The sequence below is a fragment of the Grammomys surdaster genome, unplaced genomic scaffold (assembly GCF_004785775.1).
Source record: "Grammomys surdaster isolate TR1022 unplaced genomic scaffold, NIH_TR_1.0 63, whole genome shotgun sequence".
NCBI classification, from domain to species: domain Eukaryota; kingdom Metazoa; phylum Chordata; class Mammalia; order Rodentia; family Muridae; genus Grammomys; species Grammomys surdaster.
Genome location: NW_021604565.1, coordinates 16,524,084 through 16,546,392, shown reverse-complemented (window position 1 = coordinate 16,546,392; position 22,309 = coordinate 16,524,084). Strand labels below are relative to the sequence as shown.

The 22,309-nt window shown below is 43.6% G+C and overlaps 1 protein-coding gene across 1 annotated transcript in view; it reads left to right on the top strand.

The window, feature by feature from the left end:
- Window positions 1-22,309, top strand: part of Dpys (dihydropyrimidinase) — a 78,866-nt gene that overhangs the window by 48,650 nt on the left and 7,907 nt on the right. The window contains exon 8 of the mRNA XM_028765776.1: window positions 19,019-19,226. Within this exon, the coding sequence (XP_028621609.1) occupies window positions 19,019-19,226 (208 nt within the window). The remainder of the gene's footprint in view (window positions 1-19,018; window positions 19,227-22,309) is intronic.

Below are 22,309 nucleotides of genomic sequence, written 5' to 3'. Positions count from 1 at the left end.
GAGGGAAAAGTCATAAGACCTAACTCCATTTTTTACACCTAAGTTGTAAAAGCAGGGTCGGCAAAGAGGTTATACCCTCTGTTTTTTGCCTCAACCCCTGTTTTGTTTCTTTTTAAAGATTTCTAAATTTCTCTTCATTCAAGACTGGAAGAATGAGGTTAAGAATAACTGTGACAGTTCAATAAGAAGTCCCAAGGCATAGTATATTAGTTAGTATATTAGTTAGCTTTTTAACTCTCCGTGACCAGAGCGTGTGGAAACAAGGGAGAGAGAACTTATTTTGGCTCACAGTTTTAGGGAGTCCTCGTCATGGAGAGGAAGGTGTGGCCAAGCAGCCTGGCTCACAGCAGCAGCAATACCTATCATGGGCTGTTTCCATCACAGTGGAACAGATTGCAGAGAGGAAAGAACCAGAAGCCAGGCTACAATACTTAAGGGCTGGGCCCCTAATGACCTACTGCTGTGAACCAGGTCCCACAGCCTCCCCCAAAATAGTGCCATCAGCTGAGAAACCAACATTCAAGACATGAGCTTGTAGAGGAAATTTCAGATTCAAACCATGATTCGTGGCCTCTCTAAACCCATGTGAATGCCTGGAGCCTATCCATGCTGAGTCGAAATGAGAAAATATACCAAAAGCTCACATCTCTGCTAATGTAGACCAAGATAAAGAGTCTCCATAGTTACAAGAGAAAAGGCCATGCTTAATGGTGAAGGGAAGACAAAGAGATAAAAAGACACCCATTAACGCAAGGCATCATCCTTGTCATGATTATGTCTTGGCTCTGTACAGCACACTGCCAGGAGCTCTGCTTCACAGCCTCAGATTCCATTCATTGTTTTACTGATCAGGAGAACATCTAGCCAGTCAACTGTGTTGTGCAGCCATAGTCCTGGATATTCAGGAGACTGGGTATAGGGGGAGTCTGAGAGCAACTGGGCAAACAAAAACAAGGACTGAGGCTATGACTCCCTGGTAGAGCATTTGCCTCAGATAAGTGATCTCCCAGGCTCAATGCCCAGCACCTCCAAGAAAATAAAATATTCCGAAACAAGCATACTGAGTACAGATTAAAATTATAAATAAATAAAATATGATATAGATATCAGGAACTTTGAGACTAGGGGATAATTGAAGGTATAAAAACTTCATGTACAGAGTAGATATGTACAGCACACAGTGAGGACACAATGGAAACATTCGTCAATCTTTGTCTTTTGAATTGTAGTTCCTACCTGCCCATATCAACTAGGCCAGACTCATGGAAACTGAGCCTGGGGGCCTGGAGAGTTCAGACCCTTCTCTTGTCTCTGGTGATGCAAAATTTTACCTTTAGACTCTAGTATGCTTCTAGTTTGTTGTTCTAATTACACAGTTAATCTTTCAAATATTGTCTCACACCCAAGACATGTGAAACTTCTTTCTGTGAACCAAGGTCTTGGATTACAGACAGTCACATCCTGAACAAACACCCACACTGACCCTTCGGTTCCTGACTCTTGGTACATATAAACTGAGACTCTTGATCCAAGCAAGACCAAGGCTTCTTCCCTGTGCTCCCGGGCGACAGACTGCATGTCTGTCCTTGGCTATAAGAGTCCATTTGGCTGAGACATGGAACAGATCCCTGCAGACCTGCCAGGGTGCCTGGACCCCAGCCTAGAGCACATCCGGCAGGCAGCATGGCTTCTCTGGACACCAGAAGGCTGTTGACTTTCCAATTTTAAAGAGTCTGTGTGCCTGCAGAACACCTACTCAGTGTCTTCCCGAGGAAAGAGCGATTGCACATACCACAGAGAGCTTGGGAAGAAGACAGGATAGAGTAGATTCGTTTGACCATTGGAACTGGAGTCACACTAAACCCGTTGCCCAATTTCCTTTGTCTAACTTGATTTTTCTTTGCAAATCGATCAATACTGGTTTTTATTCTGTGATTATGTTGCCTGAAGAGAATTTCCCATTGGTTCACCAAGCCTGCCTTTAGTGCTGTAATTGTGGCGATAGGGCCTCCCTGGTCTTGAAGTGAGACTTCCCATCTGTCTAGAGCCCTCACAAAACACCTTCTGGAGGGGTCAAGTAGGCCACCCCTCTTGGGCAAAGTGTGGCACATAAGCAGGGGACCGATGTCTGTTTGGGTTCCTCTGCCTGTCTTTCGGAGGTAGATAGATTTGCCTTATTTTTTCTTTTCCATGAATCTCTTCATCTAGATACTTTTCTGTGTTTGTAATGCCCTTTGCCTCTCTGGGTTTTTGACATGTAGCTTCTTCTCTTTGCCATTCTACTTTCTCTCTGCCTGCCCCTGGCTTTTCTTTCTTAACAGGAAATCCTGACTTTGTCATCAACTCTACTCTCCTGCCAAGCTTCCAAAGGAAGAACAATGAAAAGGCAAATCTGTCCATGTTTTTAAAATGGAATATTTATCAGTATAGAAGGTTACTAAATTCCACATGGCAGGGGAAAAGACAATGCTGGCAGTTAGTTATAAACAGATTCATTGCATGCTTACTATGTGTGATTTCTGAACACCATGGAGAACATAAATATAAAGAATAATACCTGATATTTAAAAGGGTGTGTGTTAACAGGGCAGACAAGGCACAAATGTGGGAAAATACAAATAATAGTTCAAAAGAAAAAAATGAAACAATTAACCTTAGTACAAGAGATGAGGAAGAATTGAATCCTGATGGGGGGGGGGGAACATGATCTAAAGATAATCCTGCACTGTGTCCATCTGCAATGACTCCACAGAAGGCTAGCTTGTGCTTAGGAATGGGTTCTGGATCAAGAGAATCCTCAAGGGTGGCTCCGGGTTTGTAAACAGAGGGCAGACACGCTGTCATGATGGAGAAAGCAGGGGTCCATGAGAAGACTGGGGGAGATACAGTAAGAAGTCATAAATACACTGCTAGGTGAGGTACAGATGCTGAGGAAGAGAAACTCGGATTTTGCTCATACAGACAAGGGCTTTGAATGCTGAATCAAATACAGAAGGATGTCTAGGCTACAGCTCCAGTGAATGAACGTTTTCAAGTGATAGTTTTGAATTGAGCTAAACTCGTGCTTTACAACTCGTACCAGTTACTTCTCTATTGCTGTGGTGAAACAGTATGACCAAAGCAATTTATGAAAAAAGGAGGGGTTTTTTTAGACTTTTAATTGCAGAGGGATACGTTGTGGTGAGGAGACATGGCAGCAAGCAGAGCAGAAGGTGTGCAGCCGTTTCTACAAGTATGAAATAGAGCAAACTGGGAGTAGGAAGCAAAGTCTTAACATCTCAAAGCCCAACCCCAGTGACGTACTTCCTCCCTCAAGGCCATGCCTCCTAAGCCTCCCCAAACAGTGCCAACAACAGGCAACCAATATTGTTATGCCTGAGACTTCAGGGGACATTTATTTCTCTCTCATATCACTACATAATTACATGACATTTTCAAGGTATACGTGGAAGTAAAGAAAAAGAGATCAGGACGATGTTGTGGCAACATTGTGTCCGGCTTTGCCAGGGACATTGCCGATTTTATGGGATTCCCATGTCCTTGGAAATCCCATGCTCCCAGCCCCCGATTATGAATTAATGGTAGTAAACTTCACTCTATGAGAATGACTTGGTCCAAGGTTTGAGACCTTCTGTTTTACACCCAGCTCATTTATTAAGGAAGTCTGACTAAGTCATGTTTTAGGGAGCCAGCCGAGTGTGTAAGATGGATCAGAGTCAGGGAGAATTGTAGGAGGCAGTCGGTGGGATTTGGACGGAACGAGTAAGAGCTATGACAGACCACACGTGGTGTCTGCAAGATGATGTGACACCGAGACTAGGAAGTCTCAAGTTCAAGGATTGCCTGGACCATAAGCGTGAGCATAAGCACAACCTAGCCAAGCCAGTGGCAGAAGATGGTCTCAAAATGCACAAGCAGAAAAAGAGGCAGGGGAGTGGCCCCGTGTTAAATGTTCACATAATGCGCACGACGCTCTTGGTTCAACTCTAGCTTAAAAAAAAAAACAGAAAAAAACCAACCAAACAAACAAACAAACAAAAACAAATACCACCAGAAGCCATGAGAAGGGGAGAGAGAAAGAGAAATTGATTTTAGATGGTTTTTATTTTGTTTTGTTTTGTTTTCCTAGCAGGAAAACACTCTCCAAGAAATTGATGAAACACTGGAAATGGAGTTAAAGAGAAGTTGTTGTTTATTTGTGACCCATAATTTAGTAAATGCCAGGTGACAGTAACAGACTCCACTCACAATTCAGTGGCACATTTTAACTTAGGACCTAATTGGGCAGAGAAGAGCCAGCCCTTGGTCAACTTTCCCCTGACCTTGGTAAAATGTAAGGGTTTTTTTCCTTTGGTAAAATGCAGATACAATAACAATAGCATCATCATTTTGTGAATATTGGAAGGAAATCTGGTGCGCAGTGTGTAGCAGAAGAGAAAGAAACATTAATGCAGTCATCACCTTGGGTAAGAATGACAGTTCTAGAGTTTCAGAGGCTGGCGGGAGACAGACATAACATACACGTGGAATCCTGGAGGCAAACAAAGAAAAATCAACAGTCCCCTTCCCAGTTTGACTTGTCAATCCCGTCTCCATCCCTGTGAATGCATTTTCTCTCCTGAACTTTCGTCAACAGGTCTGCAGGGTGCTATTTTGACCACAATGTCACCAGAATGTCCCTTGAATGCTGCATTTTGCCGATGCATTATATAGTTTGGGGTGGGGGGGGCGGTGATCCAAATATATCTCAGAATCCTTTGATTCTCAGGAGCAGCGGCCTCGGGGAAGATTGTCTGACACTTCTCTGTGAAGTCCTTCTCTGGGCTCACGGTAATGAGTACCTTTTACAGTGTTTAAAGTTTTGCTATTTTTAAAACCAAGTCCTCGGATTGTTTCCATTGTATCAACCACTAACCGCTGACCCGGCCTAGCAAACAGTCCGCTCCTGCTGCAACACAACCGTTTTCTCTCCTTCCACTTCTCGCTTCTTTTATATGTAAAAATTATCACCTTTCAGCTGCAAATTGCTGATAGTTGCAGACTTATGAAGCCTAACGCTTTTTCGTTTATTAGTCACCAGGTTTTGTTTTTTTCTTATAGAGGAATTCATGCCTGTTACTGTTTCTTCAGGTGACACAATATTACTTTTCTTTTCAAGGGTTCTAGCCCATTTCTTGCAAGCTATCCAACGTTTTTTGAGAAATAAATGCTGTAGTCCCTGGAAAGTGTTCAGGGCAAACCCTGAAATGCCATGTGCCTGTTACTATTACTGAAACGCTGACCTTGTTTACTAACTTACATTAGAATCCTGTTGTGATGGTTTGTATATGCTTGGACCAGGGAGTGGCATTATTAGAAGGTGTGGCCCTGTTGGAGTAGGTGTGGCCCTGTTGGAGTAGGTGTGTCACTGTGGGTGTGGGCTTTAAGACCCTCATTTTAGCTGCCTGGAAGCCAGTCTTCCACTGGTTGCTTTCAGATGAAGATGTAGAAGTCTCAGCTCCTGCCTGGATGCTGCCATGTTTCTGTGTGATGATACTGGACTGAACCTCTGGACCTGTAAGTCAGCCACAATTAAATGTCCTTTATAAGACCTGCCTTAGTCATGGAGTCTGTTCACAGCAGTAAAACTGTAACTAAGACACCCGTTTATAGCAAAGAAATCCTTGTTAATTCAAAGACATCATGACTGGAATGTCAACTTCAAGGGCCAGGGATTTTCATCTGTTCTCAGCCCATTCGAAGCACCTAGAACAGTGCCTGGGATGCAGCAGGTAGGCAATAAATGCACAGATGAGAGAGAGGGTGGTTGAGCATCCATAAACAGTCAACACTTGGCTACCTTCTTTTACCAACATGGAGTTTGTTTTATTTTCTTCTTCACTCCTCCCTCCCTCCCCCCTCCTCCGTCCTCCCTCCCCACTCTTCTTCATCCCATGCTTCAATTCACTTGAAGCCAGAGATAAGCACAGTGATAGAGATGGAGCCAAGGGGTCAGAGGTATAAAGCAGTTATCTTAAAGTCCTCAACACATCTAAGAACCTAACTCCTCTACAGTAACATCACGGACCTAATTAGCAACCGTACCTCATCTGTGTGAGAAATAAAAGACAAGAAAGGTTTGCTGATGCAAGAGTAGCTTGCAGTGATTTGATAAAAGACCCAAAGTGTTGCTCTGCTTTCAATTTACCAGCATCTAATTTCCAAATACAGGACAAGTCCACCGCTTTCCCTATGCCCCTTTATCACTTTTTTGGTCCTTGTGAGAACCCTTTGTATGCACGTTCTGAAGGAAAGGGACAGCACAGTGATGCGCCCTCATAGAGACACAGCCTTTGATGACCTCGTTGAGAAAAATATGTTAGATAGATGTTTGTGCTGATTAGTAGATTTTCCTATTTTAAAAAAGAAAAACTCATGGGCACCTGGAAACATCTTTTCCAAAGATCTTTTATTTGTTCTTTTTTTGTTTTGTTTTATGTTTTGACCCCTAGTTTTTTTTTCTTAAGGTGTCCTAGTATTTCTTGAAAGATGGGGAAAATTTTTAGGTAAGTGCGTTTAGGTTCAGACTTGTTGGAAGTGTCACTTCCAGCAGGAAGCAACACACTATGGCTGACCTCTGGTGTTGGAGTGACAGAGACTCCTGTTTATGGATAGGGGTGGCTGACCCAGTTTCCCTGAGCCTCAGTGTAATTAGCATTAAATAAAATAGGGTTTGACTCACTTCTAATGTCAGAATCTTATAGATAAGCATTCAATAAATCAAAGTCATAACTAAATACCATCACATTCATCAGAGACACCCTTGACCATGCTCCGAACCACTGAGATGCTATTAGCAAACGCAAGGAAAACAAGTGACTTCGAAGGTGAAACATTTGAGGTTTTAAAAGAGAAAGAAAGATAGATCCTTATGAGCAATAGTCCCAGATGCAAACCATCTAGGGTATGTCAGGATTTACATGTGTGCATGCATCTGTCAGTCTGTTCGTCTGTCTGTCTGTCTGTCTATCTATCTACATTCATACACTTCTCACACATACAGGTAAGATTGACCTTCCACATTGACTGGGACTGCAGTTTCATTCTCTGTCTGATGCTGGAGCTTGAAGTCCAGTGGGCAGACTGTTGCCATGGAGAGACAAGGCTGACAAGAGGAAGCAGGACAAGAAGAGCCAATGTCTAAGGGAACATAGAGACAGAGTGAGACCCACGGTGTAATGCCACTGGTCTTGAACCCAAGCACACACGCATGGGCCAGGAGCTAGAGCACGTGAAGGAAGATACAGGGTGGTGAGCTTTGGAAGTCTGAGCCCCGCTCTCCTGACACTCAATGTCTCAGGGGACAACTTCCCATTTTATTGCAGAGAGTGTGCCAATGACAGAACAATGAAACAATTACACCCAAGTCTAGCTTAGCGAACCAATGAGTTTTCTGGGGCTACTCTTACAGGAGGGTTTATGAGGGACTACTCACAGTGGCAAAACTGAAAAGCCCTGTGCCCCAGCATGGCCGCGGGCTCATGGAAGTTGTATCCCGAGTTTCCTGTGTAACTACAGTTTCCTGTGTAACTACCTCACAAATGAGTCCTCCCTCCACAGCAAGTCTTTTCCAGGTACACCACTAGAGAGGGGCTTCTGAAGTTTACAAGTTCCATGAATTTCCTGCCTCATACATTTCTTGCGATTCTTGTGAGCTAAGCACCTCCTTTATGTCCATGAGGAAATTCTTCAACCTGGAGGAAACAACAAACAGGCCATACAAAGTGACTGCCCTTCGCCTCCATCCTTTGAAACGTGTGTGCCATTATCCTTCTATTTCAAGGACCCCTTTTGAGGATGAGGGCACAGAGATGGAGAGAGCATCTCCCAGTTCACCCAGCTGAGAAGACCAGAGAAGAGCTTCAAAGCAGGCCAAGCTGTCTTCGTTGTGAATGTACTTCTAAAGCCACAGCCTCTCAAAAGGACAGACAGGGAAGGGGCAGTAAGGTCCCCAGGTTAAGGTGTGGTCTGTGATGCTGGGCTGTCTGGCTAGTAACCCCCATCCAGTTACTGAGTGAGGTGAACACTATAGCCTTGCTTTGCCTCAGGCCCTCATCAGCCATGAGGAAGTGATTATAGTTCTTCCCTCAAAGCTGCTCGGTCGAGCCAGGGAGCTGATGGACATGACTTCTCTGCAACAGTGCTCAGAGTTTTAGCCATCCTATGAGCTCGGTTATTATTTCCCCAGCCCATTCAAGTCAGCGGATCTCAGAGTATCTGACTGTGACAGATAACTCCTCATGCTCCCCCTGGGTGTCACTGCCTTCCCATCACAGCTCTGGGTGACTTTGCCCTCAGGCTTGCTCTGTGGAGAAGCTGAGTCAGACTGGCAGTCTGCATTTCTGCAGGTTTTTTGTTTGTTTGCTTTTTTATTTTTTCCCATCTTCTCCTCACACGGAAGCCTTGTACCTGATTGAGATAGCCTTGTGCCCTTGATGCTCTGGGAGCCAGCAGCTCATTAGTTATGCTTCTTAGAAGCAGGTGCCATTTGGTCTGGGTCAAGCTCAAGCCATGCATTGTGTTGCTAATTGGGATTCAGGCTGTGCTGTGGGTTCTGACAGATCTTCAGAGATTCTCTACGTCAGGAGGGTAGATAAAATGTTAGAATGCACTAGGCAGAAGGCAGAGATGATTACTTGTCTCTGAATTCTCAACCAACTGGAAAACAACTAATTACCCCAGAATCCGCAGTGTTCTAGTCATTCCAAGGAGTGAAGGTTGTCCAGCTAGCTTCCTTTTTCGGTTGTTGCTTGTTGATTTATTTGTTTTGTTTTTAGCAGGGCCTGTGGTGGCAGGAAGAGCAACTTGCTTATATTTGGCTTCTGGTCCTGTCACTCAGATCCTCAGTGACTCCTTCAAAGTCTCTCATTCTCTGTCAGTTTCCACGTCTCCATTGGACATGGTAACGTGGGCTGTTGAGAAATAAAGTAAAGCCACGTGCATGCATGTCCTCGGGCCTCACAAGAGCTGGGGTCAATGCCCTAGACCGTGAAGTTGCTGCTAATCCCACGACTTCCAGGTCGCGGCTGCTGTTGCTCTTGCCTTCCTCAATTGTTTTTCTTTTCTTTACTCCCTTCCTTTCTGTCTTTCTGTTCTTACCTGTCATTTTTTTTCTTTTTGCGCCTCTCCCACTTTCTATGCTTTAATCTTCATCCTCCGTTCCCTAGAAGTGTGTTGTGTGGATGTTTTGGTTTGTTTGTTTGTTTGTTTGTTTGCCCCTGAAGACGGTTAAAATATCAGAAGAGCTTTAAAAAAAAAGATGACTGTAACTGTCCAAATCCTTCTTGCAAGCTTCGTGAGCCATAGTTTCTGGTGCTCCGCTGTTCATTTCTGCTCCTGTAATGCAGCTGCAGTCACAGGTAACATCTAAGGGAATGAGGGTGACTGCACACCAATACTTTATCTGACAGAAGCAGGCTGCGGGCCAGCTTTGGGCTGCAGACCAGGAGCTATAGCTGACCAACCTTGGCTTAGCTATTGGAGACTGAAGATTCTCACACTGAACTACCATTCTCTAACATCCTCATCTCCACTGAGATATCCAGGAAGCCTTTGGTGCCTCTTGGGCTGTTTTTCCACAGTGCAGGGTTCAGACAGCAATTGAAGCAGTGATTAGAGAGGCTGGCTTGGGCTGCCTCTCAATGTAGACGTGGTCCTGGGCTGCGGAGAGACGCCTGGATTCAAAGAAGGAAGGAAGGAAGGAAGGAAGGAAGGGAGGGAGGGAGGGAGGGAGGGAGGGAGGGAGGGAAGAAAGGAGGGAGGAAAGAGAAAAATGTTCTCTTGTTCTTAGTTGCATGTTTGAAAAGTCTAAATGAATTCTGTTAGCCAGTTGGATTGTAAGTAACATCATCAACTCAAAGCTGAGTGGTGGCTTTTGAAAAGTCACCACTGGGCAAAGAAGTATATAAGCATAAGGTGGAACCTGCATATTGTGTAACTATTTTGTCTCAGGTTGTTTCCAGTTAAGTGTGCACAGCCTGCAATGAGGTTGAAGCAACTTTTCACTATTGAGTGCTAGTCTTCTACCCAGAGTTCAGAGTTTCACCTTTGACTCTTGAACAGCTGTTTGCTCCAGGTTAGAATTGCCTGCTGCTATCTTAAATCATGGCAGCTGGAATCACCGAGACCGTCACTATATCTGGCCTGTAATGTCTCCTTGTGGGAGGAGGGGTCCCAAGAACTTCTGTAAGACTCTCCCTGGATGGCTTAGTAAGTGGAGGGGCTTGCTGCTAAGCCTGACCACCTGTTTCATTCCCAGGATCCATCAGGGATGTTTTTAAGAAGGTCCATGAGTCTCTTCCCTGACTGAGATTTTCCAGCCTCAGTGGGCATGCTAAGAGTTTTTTCATCACATGCTTACTGGAAATAAGATAACACTTTAAGTCTTATTTTAACACATTAAGGCCATGTGAAAGAGGCCATAGTGTCTCTCCAGCCCATTATTCATCTTTCTCTGCTGCAGATCCTCTGTGGATTTCCTCCAAGTGGTTATCTGCATGGTTGTGGATATCTGCATGGTTGTGGTTAGCTGCATGGTTGTGGATATCTGCATGGTTGTGGATATCTGCATGATTGTGGTTAGCTGCATGGTTGTGGATATCTGCATGGTTGTGGTTAGCTGCATGGTTGTGGATATCTGCGTGGTTGTGGATATCTGCATGGTTGTGGATATCTGCATGGTTCCACCCGTTCCACTCCCTTCACTTGCATTCCTCTGTCAGCAAGTATGCTCACTAACAACTTCCCCTCTCCTCCTCCTCTTCCTCCTTTTCCTTCTCCTCTTCCTCTTCCTCCTCCTCCTCCTCATCCTCCTCTTCTTCTTCCTCCTCCTCCCCTTCTCCTTCTTGATTTTTTTTTTTGGGGGGGAAGAGTTTTCTACTATGGTACGACCGGAAAAAAATAGGTCATCTTCCATCAAAAAGAATAGTGAATTTTAAACCCCTCAGCTATTTTTTGTTCCCATCTTTGTTTCCATAGGAGCCTAGCCCACGGAGTACTTTTAAGAAGGGTACTTCATGGCTTCATCTCAGTCACCTCCTGTGTAAGAAGCCAACCCTTTCCCTCTCAGGCTCTGCCTGGGGAATATGTCAAGAGATGTCATCTATCAAAGGCAAAGCAACCCCCTAGGAAAGTCACAAAATTATAAGGCCATTTCCACATGCCGCCCCAGGAAGCTATTTCTAACTCTTACTGACTGGCCAGGCTGGTAGACTAGCCTTTCAGAAACCGAATAATCATCCTTCATGTCTAGGCACTTACCTGTTCAGTATTCATAGGATGTGCCTCCTCGTATCCTGCTAGCTTGCCTGGCTCACATTCAATTCCTATTTCTTCACAACATTAAATTATTTTTAGTTTCTCATTTTCGGAAACCTAGTGATTAAAATGTGCAGTATTTATGTTAAGTAGCAACACAGAGATTTGCTAATAACTTACTTTCATATAAATAAGCATGCATACAAATGCCTTCTAGATATTCAGTGCTGTGAGGTACATGGGGTGAAGGACACAGTGCCTACCCCAGATTTCTAGTTCTAACACTATTTATGCCACTGTGATCTATGCCACCAACCGTGGCCTATATTCCAGTCCAAAGCAAAAGAACAGGGCACAGGATCGGTTAATTGCACTAAGTCAATGTTAGGGCAGCATTTTTAGGAACCCGTGTCAAATGGTTTGTCGTCAATGAATATCAGTTGGATGTTAAGCAATTGTCCAATCTAGATTAATAATGTGGTTGAGGTGGCTCCCATCTTCTTTTCTGTGGGAAGCTGATGTGGAAGTCTGAACAGACGAAAGAAGACTTAAGTGTGCAGCAAGAGCAACTCTGCTAATGACAGCAGTGTGCTTGAGGTAGCACCAGCTAGCGTTTGCAGAGACTGCTCTGCTCTCCATTTACGTAACTTGTCCCATCCATGGAGCTGACAGAGAGGCAGCTGGAACACACATCAGAAAAGCAAAACTCTTGTGCTGTGGTCACATTGAGAATGACTGGCAAATTCCAGCAAAGGAAATGTTACTAGCATCTGAAGTCCTTTGGTGCCACAAAGCAGACCAAGAAGCACCAGGACAAATGAAAAGGAGTGACTTCTTACTTATTGTCTGGGGGTGAAGAATGTTTCCAGCAACTGTACACGTTTTGTGCAGTTCCCCATAAGGCTCAAAGGGCAATTTTTCCCAGTGGTAGGAGCCCAGCTTCTGAAGCCAAAGATACAAGATCCTATCTATCTATCTATCTATCTATCTATCCATCCATCCATCCATAACTCATCTCTATACCTCTGCTTCTTGAACATAAGCTATGTGCCATGGATGCAGTATTAATCTGTTTTAAGCCTCAGCCTCCTCTGTAGCACAGGAATAATAATTGTACCTACTTCCGAGGGAATAGAAAAAAATTAACAACGAACTTTTCCTGTTTCATGCTGAGCACACAAGGTGTCATAACGTGGAGAGATGAGGTATACTTTTAATAATAAAATGCCATTAATAGCACCGAGATGATTGTATTGACTTTCTTTCTGTAATTTGGTTCTCCTGGCAATCTCATAGGAATCCATTCATGCCATGGATAGAATGAAGGAGTTAAAAAGAATACAGTAGAATGCCTAGACAGGTCACGTTTCTGGGGTTAGGAAGACCCACGGTGCTCGAAGGAATGCCTCTTCCTCCAGGGAGTTTGCTTGATATGCTCAGAGGTGGGACTGCTGCCTGGGCCAGCTTTGCTTCAGTGATGTCCTTCATAAGAGCAGGCAGCTGGCTAGTTGATAGAAGTCATTTGCGAAGGGACAGATGGCTCTTCTGCGGCTGTGATGTGAGTGCTATCAAAGCAATCGACTAAGTTAGAAAGCAGCTTTGAGGCCTCCACTTCTCTGTGGCCATCATCAGCCTTAAACAAGTATAAATCACAGTGGGGACTCAGTAGACAGGGTGACGCCCCCTTCATAGTGAGACCTGTCTGTGACTCCCGTGGTACAGGCTCAGGGTGAGCTTGACAAAGGTCAGCTTCCCCTGGTCAGTCCCACTCCACTGCAGGGAAAGAAGGGTGTTAATCACTGAGCAGCTGGGGCAGCTGTTGGTCAGTCATGCGATGGACGGATGGCACACATCCTATGCATGTCAGTGAGGTTGGAAAAGGACATAATCGCAAGTCTTGCAGTTCTATTCTTCCCGAGAGTGACTGAGTCTTGCTCCACATCCTTTTCTGTCCCCTAGGCAGATTGGCTTACAACCGTCTTCTCTATTCAGGCCATTTGAACTCTGCCTCAAAAATCTATGCAATCTCCTTCTCTCTCCTTTAAAAATTAGTATGAATTAATTGTACATATAAGAGTATTTAGTGTAAAGTTTCCTACATTATCTATATGACCGTGTTGGTCAAACTCAGCCTCATTGTCTGCCCGTCTGCACCATTGCCGTCTCTAATAATTACTATTCTGTCTTCAGGTCAACCTTTTGTTTGCTTAACTTCACATCTAAGAGATGATGTGAGCCATTTGTGCTTAGCTCATTCCGCTTAACATAGCGTCTTGTATCCATTTTATAGTAAATAACAGTATTTTGTTCTTCTTTATGAATGAATAATACTCCACTGCACATATGTGCCAGGTCTTATGGATCCACTTCAGCTGTTGACAAGCACTGGAGCTGAATCTGTAACTTGGCTGTTGTGAATTGTACTGAGATAAACAGTATGCATAGGTCTCCATTAAATGAATTGTTCCCCTAAGGACACAGCCTCTGTCAGTCTTCGACAGCAGATCATAGTAACCGACTATGATTACTGATGTGAAGATAGTCTATGGTAGGCAAAGGGGAACTCCAAGGCTCAGTCACTGTTTTGAAAGGAGAGAGTCCAGGGTATCATAGGACAGTCTATAACAGGGTGTGGTCTGTGTGTGTGTATGTGTGTGGGTTGGGGTAGCTGTACCTTCTAAACATTTCAATTCTTGTTACTGGGAATGAAGACATGGCCTTCCATCTCTTGGTTAGGGAACAGGAGGGTAGTGTGGCTGATTCCTCATCAGATTCTCTCCAGTGAGGAAAAGATGTTTCTTAAGGGAACACTAGAATTCTTTAGAAGACTGCTCAGGGGTAGTACAGCAGCACTCACTCCAACCCTCAACTCTGAGTCTGTGGGTGGCTCCCACCTGAGAGGAGAATATACTGCAAAGACACACAAGGCCTTTTCCAGCTGCCTCCTGATCTGCTGACCTTCACCATGAGATACCTTTGACTAGGTCCCTCATAGTCAAAGCCAGGGCATGCCTGTCACTGCCTTTGTTCTTGTTAGGACACTATCCACTTATCCATAATACAGGACCAACTAGACAGGCAGAGAAGATTCTAAGTCTGACCTTGACCTTCACAGTAAAGACAGCCTCTTTTGGAAACCTAAAAAGGCTGAGGAACGTCACATGAGGGGTGTCACATGAGGGATATCACGTGAGGCGTGTCACATGACAGTGCAATAAAGACACAGGAAGTTGCCTGGAGAAGGACGGGACGTCTTCCAGGTGCTGTGCCACCAGTCCTGGATGAGGTCAGAAGACCATTCATGACACTGAGGTCTGTCCTAAGCCCCTTGGAAGGACAGCTTTCAGGTGACCCCAGACTTGACATTCAGGTACAACTTCAGATCTCTATTTTTGAGATGGCTGTGAAAGGAAGATTTTGTCAAAATTCCCAGAGACCACAGTAATCTCGAATTCTTCTGTCAGAGGCTTTTATCACAGTGACCAAAGAGTGACTAAGCCAGCAGGAATATGCACACAGGCTATTCTCCAGAGGTGAAAATGTTTCCTAACTCCTTCGGTGTCTCTAGGTATTGAACTATGTGAGGCTTGGGCAAGCTCTTCAACAATGCCTCATCAGAATGAAACTTAGCTTATGCCTGTGGTTGACAATGTTATTACTGTCAAGTACTTTGGGTATTGATGATCCCATTTCATGTAAAGGATAAAATACCACTGAGGACGATAGCTGTAACACCTTTACTTATTTATTACTAATTAACATGCGCCACTTACCAGACCAGTTAGGCACTCGACACAACTCCCGGACTGTGTATCCACTTTCTATTTAATTCAACATTCTGTTTCCAGAACACAGTCATGCTACTAAGGTTAGGGGATGAAACTGGCCTGAATAAGCAGGAGAAAGACCTTGCAATCTTTTTATTTGGCCAGTTCAAATTTATAAAGCACCCACTATGTGATGAGCATTGAACAACCTGGCCTATGACTTAGAGTGAATATCCAGTAGGAATAGAGCCAGATTCAAAAAGACTCAGGAGATCCTGATAAAACACTTGGATTACAGCTAGGTTCTGGTGGGGTTGCTGACTCTGAATAGTGAGGCCCTGGTTTCCATTCCCAGAAATGCAGAGATAAAAATGAAACAAAATAAAACTCAGAGAATTGGAGGCTACGGAAGAAGAAAGGGGCAGCTTTGCCAGAGCTCAGGGGTTGCACTCCAGGATCCGCAAACCTTTTAGTCTTTCATGTGTAACAACTGTAGCTATTCATGGGATCTAGTGTGACATTCAGTTACATGTATGTTCTGTGTGATAATTAAACCATGTCTTTCTGAGAACACAGGCAGAGACAGAGATAGAAGCGATGAGGCATTCTGGGTAAAGGGCTGGAAGAACAAAGCTGCAGGCATGTGAACGCTCTGAAGAACCAAAGAATTACAGCTCTGACTGGAAGGGAAACGCAGGCGCCAATGACACCCTGTCAGACACCTTCCTTGTGAAAGTGGAAGCAATTCTTTTAGCTGCTGGTGATAATGCGTAGAATTTACATCATGTGTGAGTGTGACTGCATTTATATAGTGCCTTCCTTATAAAGAAAGCATCTCCTGGATGCTACCTAATTGACTCTTTTTCTTGCTAAGCCCAAGGGTGAGAAAAATCAAAGTAATGTCCATTATTTGGTGTGAAGCAGAGAAATGTGATTTGGTGTTTTTCTGTGTCAACTGTCTCTTAAAATCTCAAGTCAACTCACAGAAACAGGGATCCACAAATGGGGTCCTGCACATCTGTTTCTCCAGACTCCTTTCATAATTGCACACGTTTCATTTCTAGGGGTGGTAAGCGCACTCAGTAGCCTGTTCTCTTTCTGTCTAATATTAGATGGAGTATTCTTCATATCTCTCACACGTGTTAGTCTGTTGACGAATCCGTGGGAACTTGTTCTGCTTCAGGTCTTCAGTGGTGTAGACAATACTGTAATGGCGGTCACTTGCACAGATCGAATGTCAAGTGTCAGTGTGCTTTCCTTAGTTTTAGAGGCTCCCACCTTCAGATTCCCCCTTGTTTTTCTCCCATTTCTTCACTTCACAAAGCCATTTCAGTATGGATTTAAATTTTTTTGAGATTTGACCACATCTCTCCCCTCTAAACCCTCTCACAAACATCTCGCCACTCTCCTTCAAATTCTTTTTTTCTTTTTAAGTTAATTATTATTTCATCAGCGTTAATGTTTCCCTTTTAGTGAAAATAGACTTTTTTCCCAAATAATGTATCCTGATTATGGTTCCCCTTCCCTCTTCTCCCAGTTCCTCCCAACATCCCCTCCCTCCTGGGTCTACCCCCTTTCTGTCTCTCATTAGAATAGGGGACTATACTTTACTCTACTATGGCAAAATAAAAACTAACATGTCAGGATAGAACAAAATAAACAAACAGAAGGGGAAAACCCAAGAAAAGGCTCAGGAAATAAGCACAGAAGCAGAGACTCGATAGCTTCCACACTCAGAAATACCATAAAGCCACTAAACTAAAGGGCGTAAAACATAGACAAAGAACCTGCAGGGGGAAAGAGAGAAGAAAAATACATAAATAAAATAAAAAAATAAGATAAAAATTGAAAAGAAAAACCCCCAGACATGACATTGTAAGATGGAAAACATCTCCAAAGATGCTTGTGGGTTAATTCTCTGGTGGCCATCTATGACTGGGCACATACTTACCCTAAAGAGTAGTTTGTTTCCTCAGTGAGACTCCCTTAGAGAAAACTAAAGTTTCATTTGCAAGTGTTTGTCAGTTGGAGACGGCGTCTGGCTGAGATGGGGTGTCTACTTCTTTCAGATTTCGAACTCTAAGGCCCAAGCACTAGCAAGCGGTTTTAACCATTTGACCTAAAACCGCCTCACCAAAGCACCAGTTTAAACAGCTTTTTTGACTGTTTGACCTAAAACCGCCTCACCAAAGCACCAGTTTAAACACCTTTTTTGACTGCTGAGCTTCATTTATTTTGCAATATAAACTTAACAGAGTTAAGTCTTGACAAAAAATGTCCAGCTTAAACATCTTTGAAGACACCAAGTGAATCCGATCCCAACTTGCAGCATTGTAGGATGATTTTAGTCCAGATGAAGACAGGCCTAGAAGAAGGTCTCAAGAAAAAAAGATGTCCTTGGTCCTAAATCCTTCATCAATTATAAGCCTTTTATCTACCCCATCGAATGGCAGGGCTTGTCCACTTGTGATCTTTTTAAAAAGCCATTTGTCCTTTGAGTCCTCCAATGAAATGGGTTTCTTAGACGAAGCATTTACAGCTTGCCTTCATCTCCTCTGTTCTTGAGAATGCTTTGCTGCTTAAATTGCTTTAGAAGAAAAAAGCTTGGTTTTAAGCTTGATTTTGCTAGATTCTATCAACTGGAAAAAGCTTAGGACTTTTTTTTTTCTTCTAGTCTTCATTTTCAGGATTTAAGAAGCCTTGATCTGACAGGTGCACCCGAAGCTAGGGTCCCAGGAGTGCTAGAGCGCTAGGGAGCTCCAGTATAAGAAGGCTCACGCAGCAGCCTACAGTAAGAACACAGAACTACAGCCATGAATTGTAGGAGGGTGGCACCTAAGCTCCAGGAATATTTGATACACACTGTAAGGGCCACGGATTTCACTTTAACCTGGAAATCTGGCCTGTTTCTACATTCACTCCTTGTTGGCTTTTTCCTTCTTTTCAATCTTTTCTCACCAACACACATTCCATCCTAACTCAGTCTATAGTCGATGTCCTTATTTTCCTATTCAGTAACTAGACACTTGAGCCAGCCCTCCCCTCCTCCTTAGTATGTGAAGCTCTGGTTATATTTGTATTCCTTCCTCCTCAGCAGTGATCTTTTCCACATTCTCTCACCTGTAAGAGCCCTTGCTGTAGCGGGCAAGGACCATATGTCCCAGCTATTTCACTCCTGGGTCTTTATTTCACTCCTGTCTTTCACACAGGGGATACAAAGTATTTTTTCAGAAAAAAAAAGCCCACTCTATGAGGCAATGTATCAGTTAACTAGCCATGTAGTCTGTCCATACTGCTTACATCAAAATAACAAATTGCCCACAGCAAATACATAGTTTTATCTGTTGATGTAAAAAGTAAAATTTAAATAAGCCACTGGGGTTGATAATGTGGAAACATGTGATACAAAATGCTAAGTGGTTATTTTAACATATCTATTCCCATTGTTCTCAAATTTCTAATTTGTCATTGACCAGGGGAAATCTTTCCAACTGTATTTCTTTCCTTGATAGCTACCAAATTCAATTTAATAACTGTCAAGTAGTAGTTTCCCCGGAAGGCAGGAGTGAGAATGGAATTTGGGACGGGGTATTGAGAGCCTCAGCTACATCTGTCAAAGTCAACAACCTGTAGAACTGAGCCAGCATGCTCATCTGTGCTTAGAATGCCTTAGAACTAAAATGTGGGGATGGATCAATATGGCAGACATTGCCTTACCTCAGTCTATCTTCGTCTGTCACCATAAAGAGGGTTCTCTTGGGTTTTCCTCTTCAAGAATATGGTAACTTTGCAATAAAATGCCAGTGGTCTGTTCTGTTCTGGAAGGCTCCTGGTACCGAGATGAAGCCCTGGCTTTTGAGTTTTAAGTTTCCTTCCAAGTCAGCTGTCTTGTAGCATTCTATATTCACCAGATGAGCCAGTGATGACATGGGGCTGTTCTGGTTTTACAAACACAGGAAGATCTCAGCCAAAACACATCATCAGGCCGTTAACTTCAACATCTTCGAGGGCATGGTTTGCCACGGGGTGCCCCTGGTGACTATTTCAAGAGGCAGAGTGGTGTATGAAGCAGGCGTTTTCAACGTCACAGCAGGACACGGGAAGTTTATTCCACGCCAACCTTTCGCTGAATACATTTACAAACGAATCAAGCAGCGAGACCAGGTGAGCTGCACCACGGTGCTGTCTACCCCACCCTGGGTGTCTGGTTTCTTATTTATTGTTCATGGTGGTAGCACCAGGTCAGAGTGCGTTTAAAATGCTCCTGGAGTGTCAAGATTGACCAGAAGACGGGCACATCCCAACTTTCAGTGACAGAATTCCTAGCCAGAGGTTTGTACATGTGTCTCTAATATCTCTAATAGTTTTTTTTTTTAACTTTCTTGTTCAGGGTAGGGCCTTGAGCAACCTATTTACTATTAGATCTAGGTCTTCCAAGAACCAGGCATGCAGATGGATCAAGAGTGAGGTTTGTCGGAGACACCTATGAGAGAAAGTTAAAGAGCTGGGGAAACGCTGAGAGGCAAAACTGCAATTCAAGAATGACCTGAGAGGACAGGAAAGTGAGGGACACGTTCTAGAGGGCTGTATACCTCATATCAGGTTAGGTTCTGTTCAGGAAGAATCTTTTAGGCTACCTCTGGGTCAGCTAGCTCCTAATGGCACCAGTCATTGGCTGGGAGCTGCTGTGGAGGGCGTGGCCTACCTGACTGCACACTATTATGGGTCTTAGTGCAGCAACTGTGCCGTGAAAAATGTGTTCCCTTTAGCTATAAATCTGAAAGGAGCTTTCTGAGGGTAACCATCATGGGTGTTTGGGGAACGGAGATCTGAACATGTGCTCTCCCTTGCCTCCCCATGCCCTGGCAGCACAGCTCGGAGCAAGGTCCTTAGGTTCTGCCTTCCCACATGCAAGTTAAACATCTTAACCCTCAAATAAGAGTTTGAAATGTCAGAATTAACAAATGTCAGTCCCATCTCTTTGCTTTCTCAATTTGACAACCGATTCTGTAACAAAGGCTCAGAATCTTTGTAACCATTCAGTGATTATTTCTTTTTTTAAAAAAAGTATTTGTTTTTAATTTATCTTGCATTTTTCATGTTTAGTTTATACAGTTTTAAATAGTTTTAAAATTTCACTAAAAGGACTAAAATACTGTTTAAAAATTTTTAGATGAAAAAATCTAGAACTCTACATTTTCAGGGTGGGGGACAACTCTGTAGTCTCTTTGCTCTAACAAAGTCGCCTGGAGCTGCAGTGGCTGGCCTCATAGGGCATGCTTTTCTGCTCTCCTGTTCACCCATGTTCACAGCCCCACCCCAAGAGTCCTTGTAATGCGTGGATTCCCTTCAGGAACTTCCCAGCTTCCTGCTTCTCAAATAAATATTTCCCTCCCCCAAAGTTCTCTACCTGTTTTCCAATTCATTTTGTTTAATTCTTATTGTCTCTTTGATTTCTGTTCTAAGAGCTTGTGAATTTGTTTGACTTAGGGATACCCAAGAGTCCTTTACACAAAATATATCCCTTTTCAAATAAATTCCTAAGGTTTTGCTTAGGTAAACCAGTGCCCTAAAATACTTTAAATTCCTCCCAAATACCACAAATCTATTTTTATTACCCCCCCATACATAACTCTTTTTTTTTTTTTAATGCTGGGTACCACCTAGAACAGAGCCTAGGCCTGTGCTGAGCCACACCCTGACCCTACAGTTCTCAGTCAACATAGCTGGTGCTTAAGATGGTGCTGAGTTTGCTGCGGGGTTAATTTAGAAATGTTGACACTGGCAGGTAACAAGTGGTAACTGTGAGGACTCCAGGGTTTTTTCTGCTGGTTTGTGTGCTAAGAAGAAGCAGTTCTAACATTTAATGAGCGAGCTTCCTGCAGGCTGACTGTGACAGCACAGTGAGGTGAATGAATATTTAGAAACTAAGAGGCCTGTCCAGGAGTTGGAGAGAAGCCATTAAGGCATTAAGAGCATTTGCTGATCTTTAGAGGACCCAAGTTCTGTCCCCAACAGTCCCATCAGATGGCTGGCACCCTCCTGTACCTTCAGCTTTCAGGGGTCTGATGCAGCTGTCTAGCTTCCATGGGCACCTTCAGCCATGTGACACACACAGAACGATAAAAATAAATAAATTAATTAAAGAGCTGGCTCAGCAGTTAAGAGAATGCATTGCTGCTTTGGAATCCGTGGTTCAGCACCTATGTAAACTCATAACTGTCTGCAGCTCCAGTTCCAAGGAACTTGATGCACTCTACTGACTTACCCAGGGAACAGGCGTGCACATAGCACACAGACATACATGGAGGCAAAATATTTATACTCATAAAATATTTTTTTAATTTTAAGTACATAATAAAAGGCATGACTCTGAAGGGAAGGGGAGGCAGTTTTTTAAAAAATTTTATTATTTTGGAATATAGGCAGCTAATCTTTCCCATAACTTTCTCAATAAAAAAGGAGACATTAAAAGTACTTAGATTTTAGACAAAAAAAGCCACTCAAGGAAGAGTTTTAACAGGAAGGAAAGAGAAATGAAAGAAATAAAAGGAAAGACCAAAGTAGTGTAAGGAGGCAAAAATTACAGAAAAATATCAGGACCCCCATCTGAATTAAAGTTAATAAATTCACAGGCCTGAGTTAAAGAAAGATCCAGAAGGCAGGTCATCTAGGCCGTTCCAGGGACTGACTTACTACAAAGAATAGCAGAACTACAAATACAGGTTGGTCAAGGTACTCCAGGAAATGACTGACCACAATAAGGTCACATTCCTGAGAAAAATGTGTGCAGGATGTTTCCCACTCCCCACCCCGGTTTATGACGTGTGCAAGATGTTTCCCACTGTCCACCTTGGTTTATGGCTAACTGAATAATAGGTTGAAAACTTTTCACTACTGTTCCACTTTTTGATTTTCCCCTTCACCCCCCTGGTTTGTGGTTTTCTCCTTTAAATACCCCTTCCTCCCAAACCTCTTGGCCGACACTCCTCTGCCCTTGTATGGAATACAAGGCAGTCTCTTGCTATTGCAACAAGTTTGGTGTCTCTCGTGGTCGTGGGTGAGTCGCATCTTCTCGAAATGTGAGTGAGGGTCTCCCCTCTCTGGGGGTCTTACAGTAGCAGAAACTTAGATATTTCAAATTTCCTGAAAGAGAAGTTGTTGTGGTAAGTATTAAAACTGATGGTTGGTTCCCATGCTACTGCCGGCACTGGAGGGTCACATGGCACCAGAGCCCCCAAATCTCT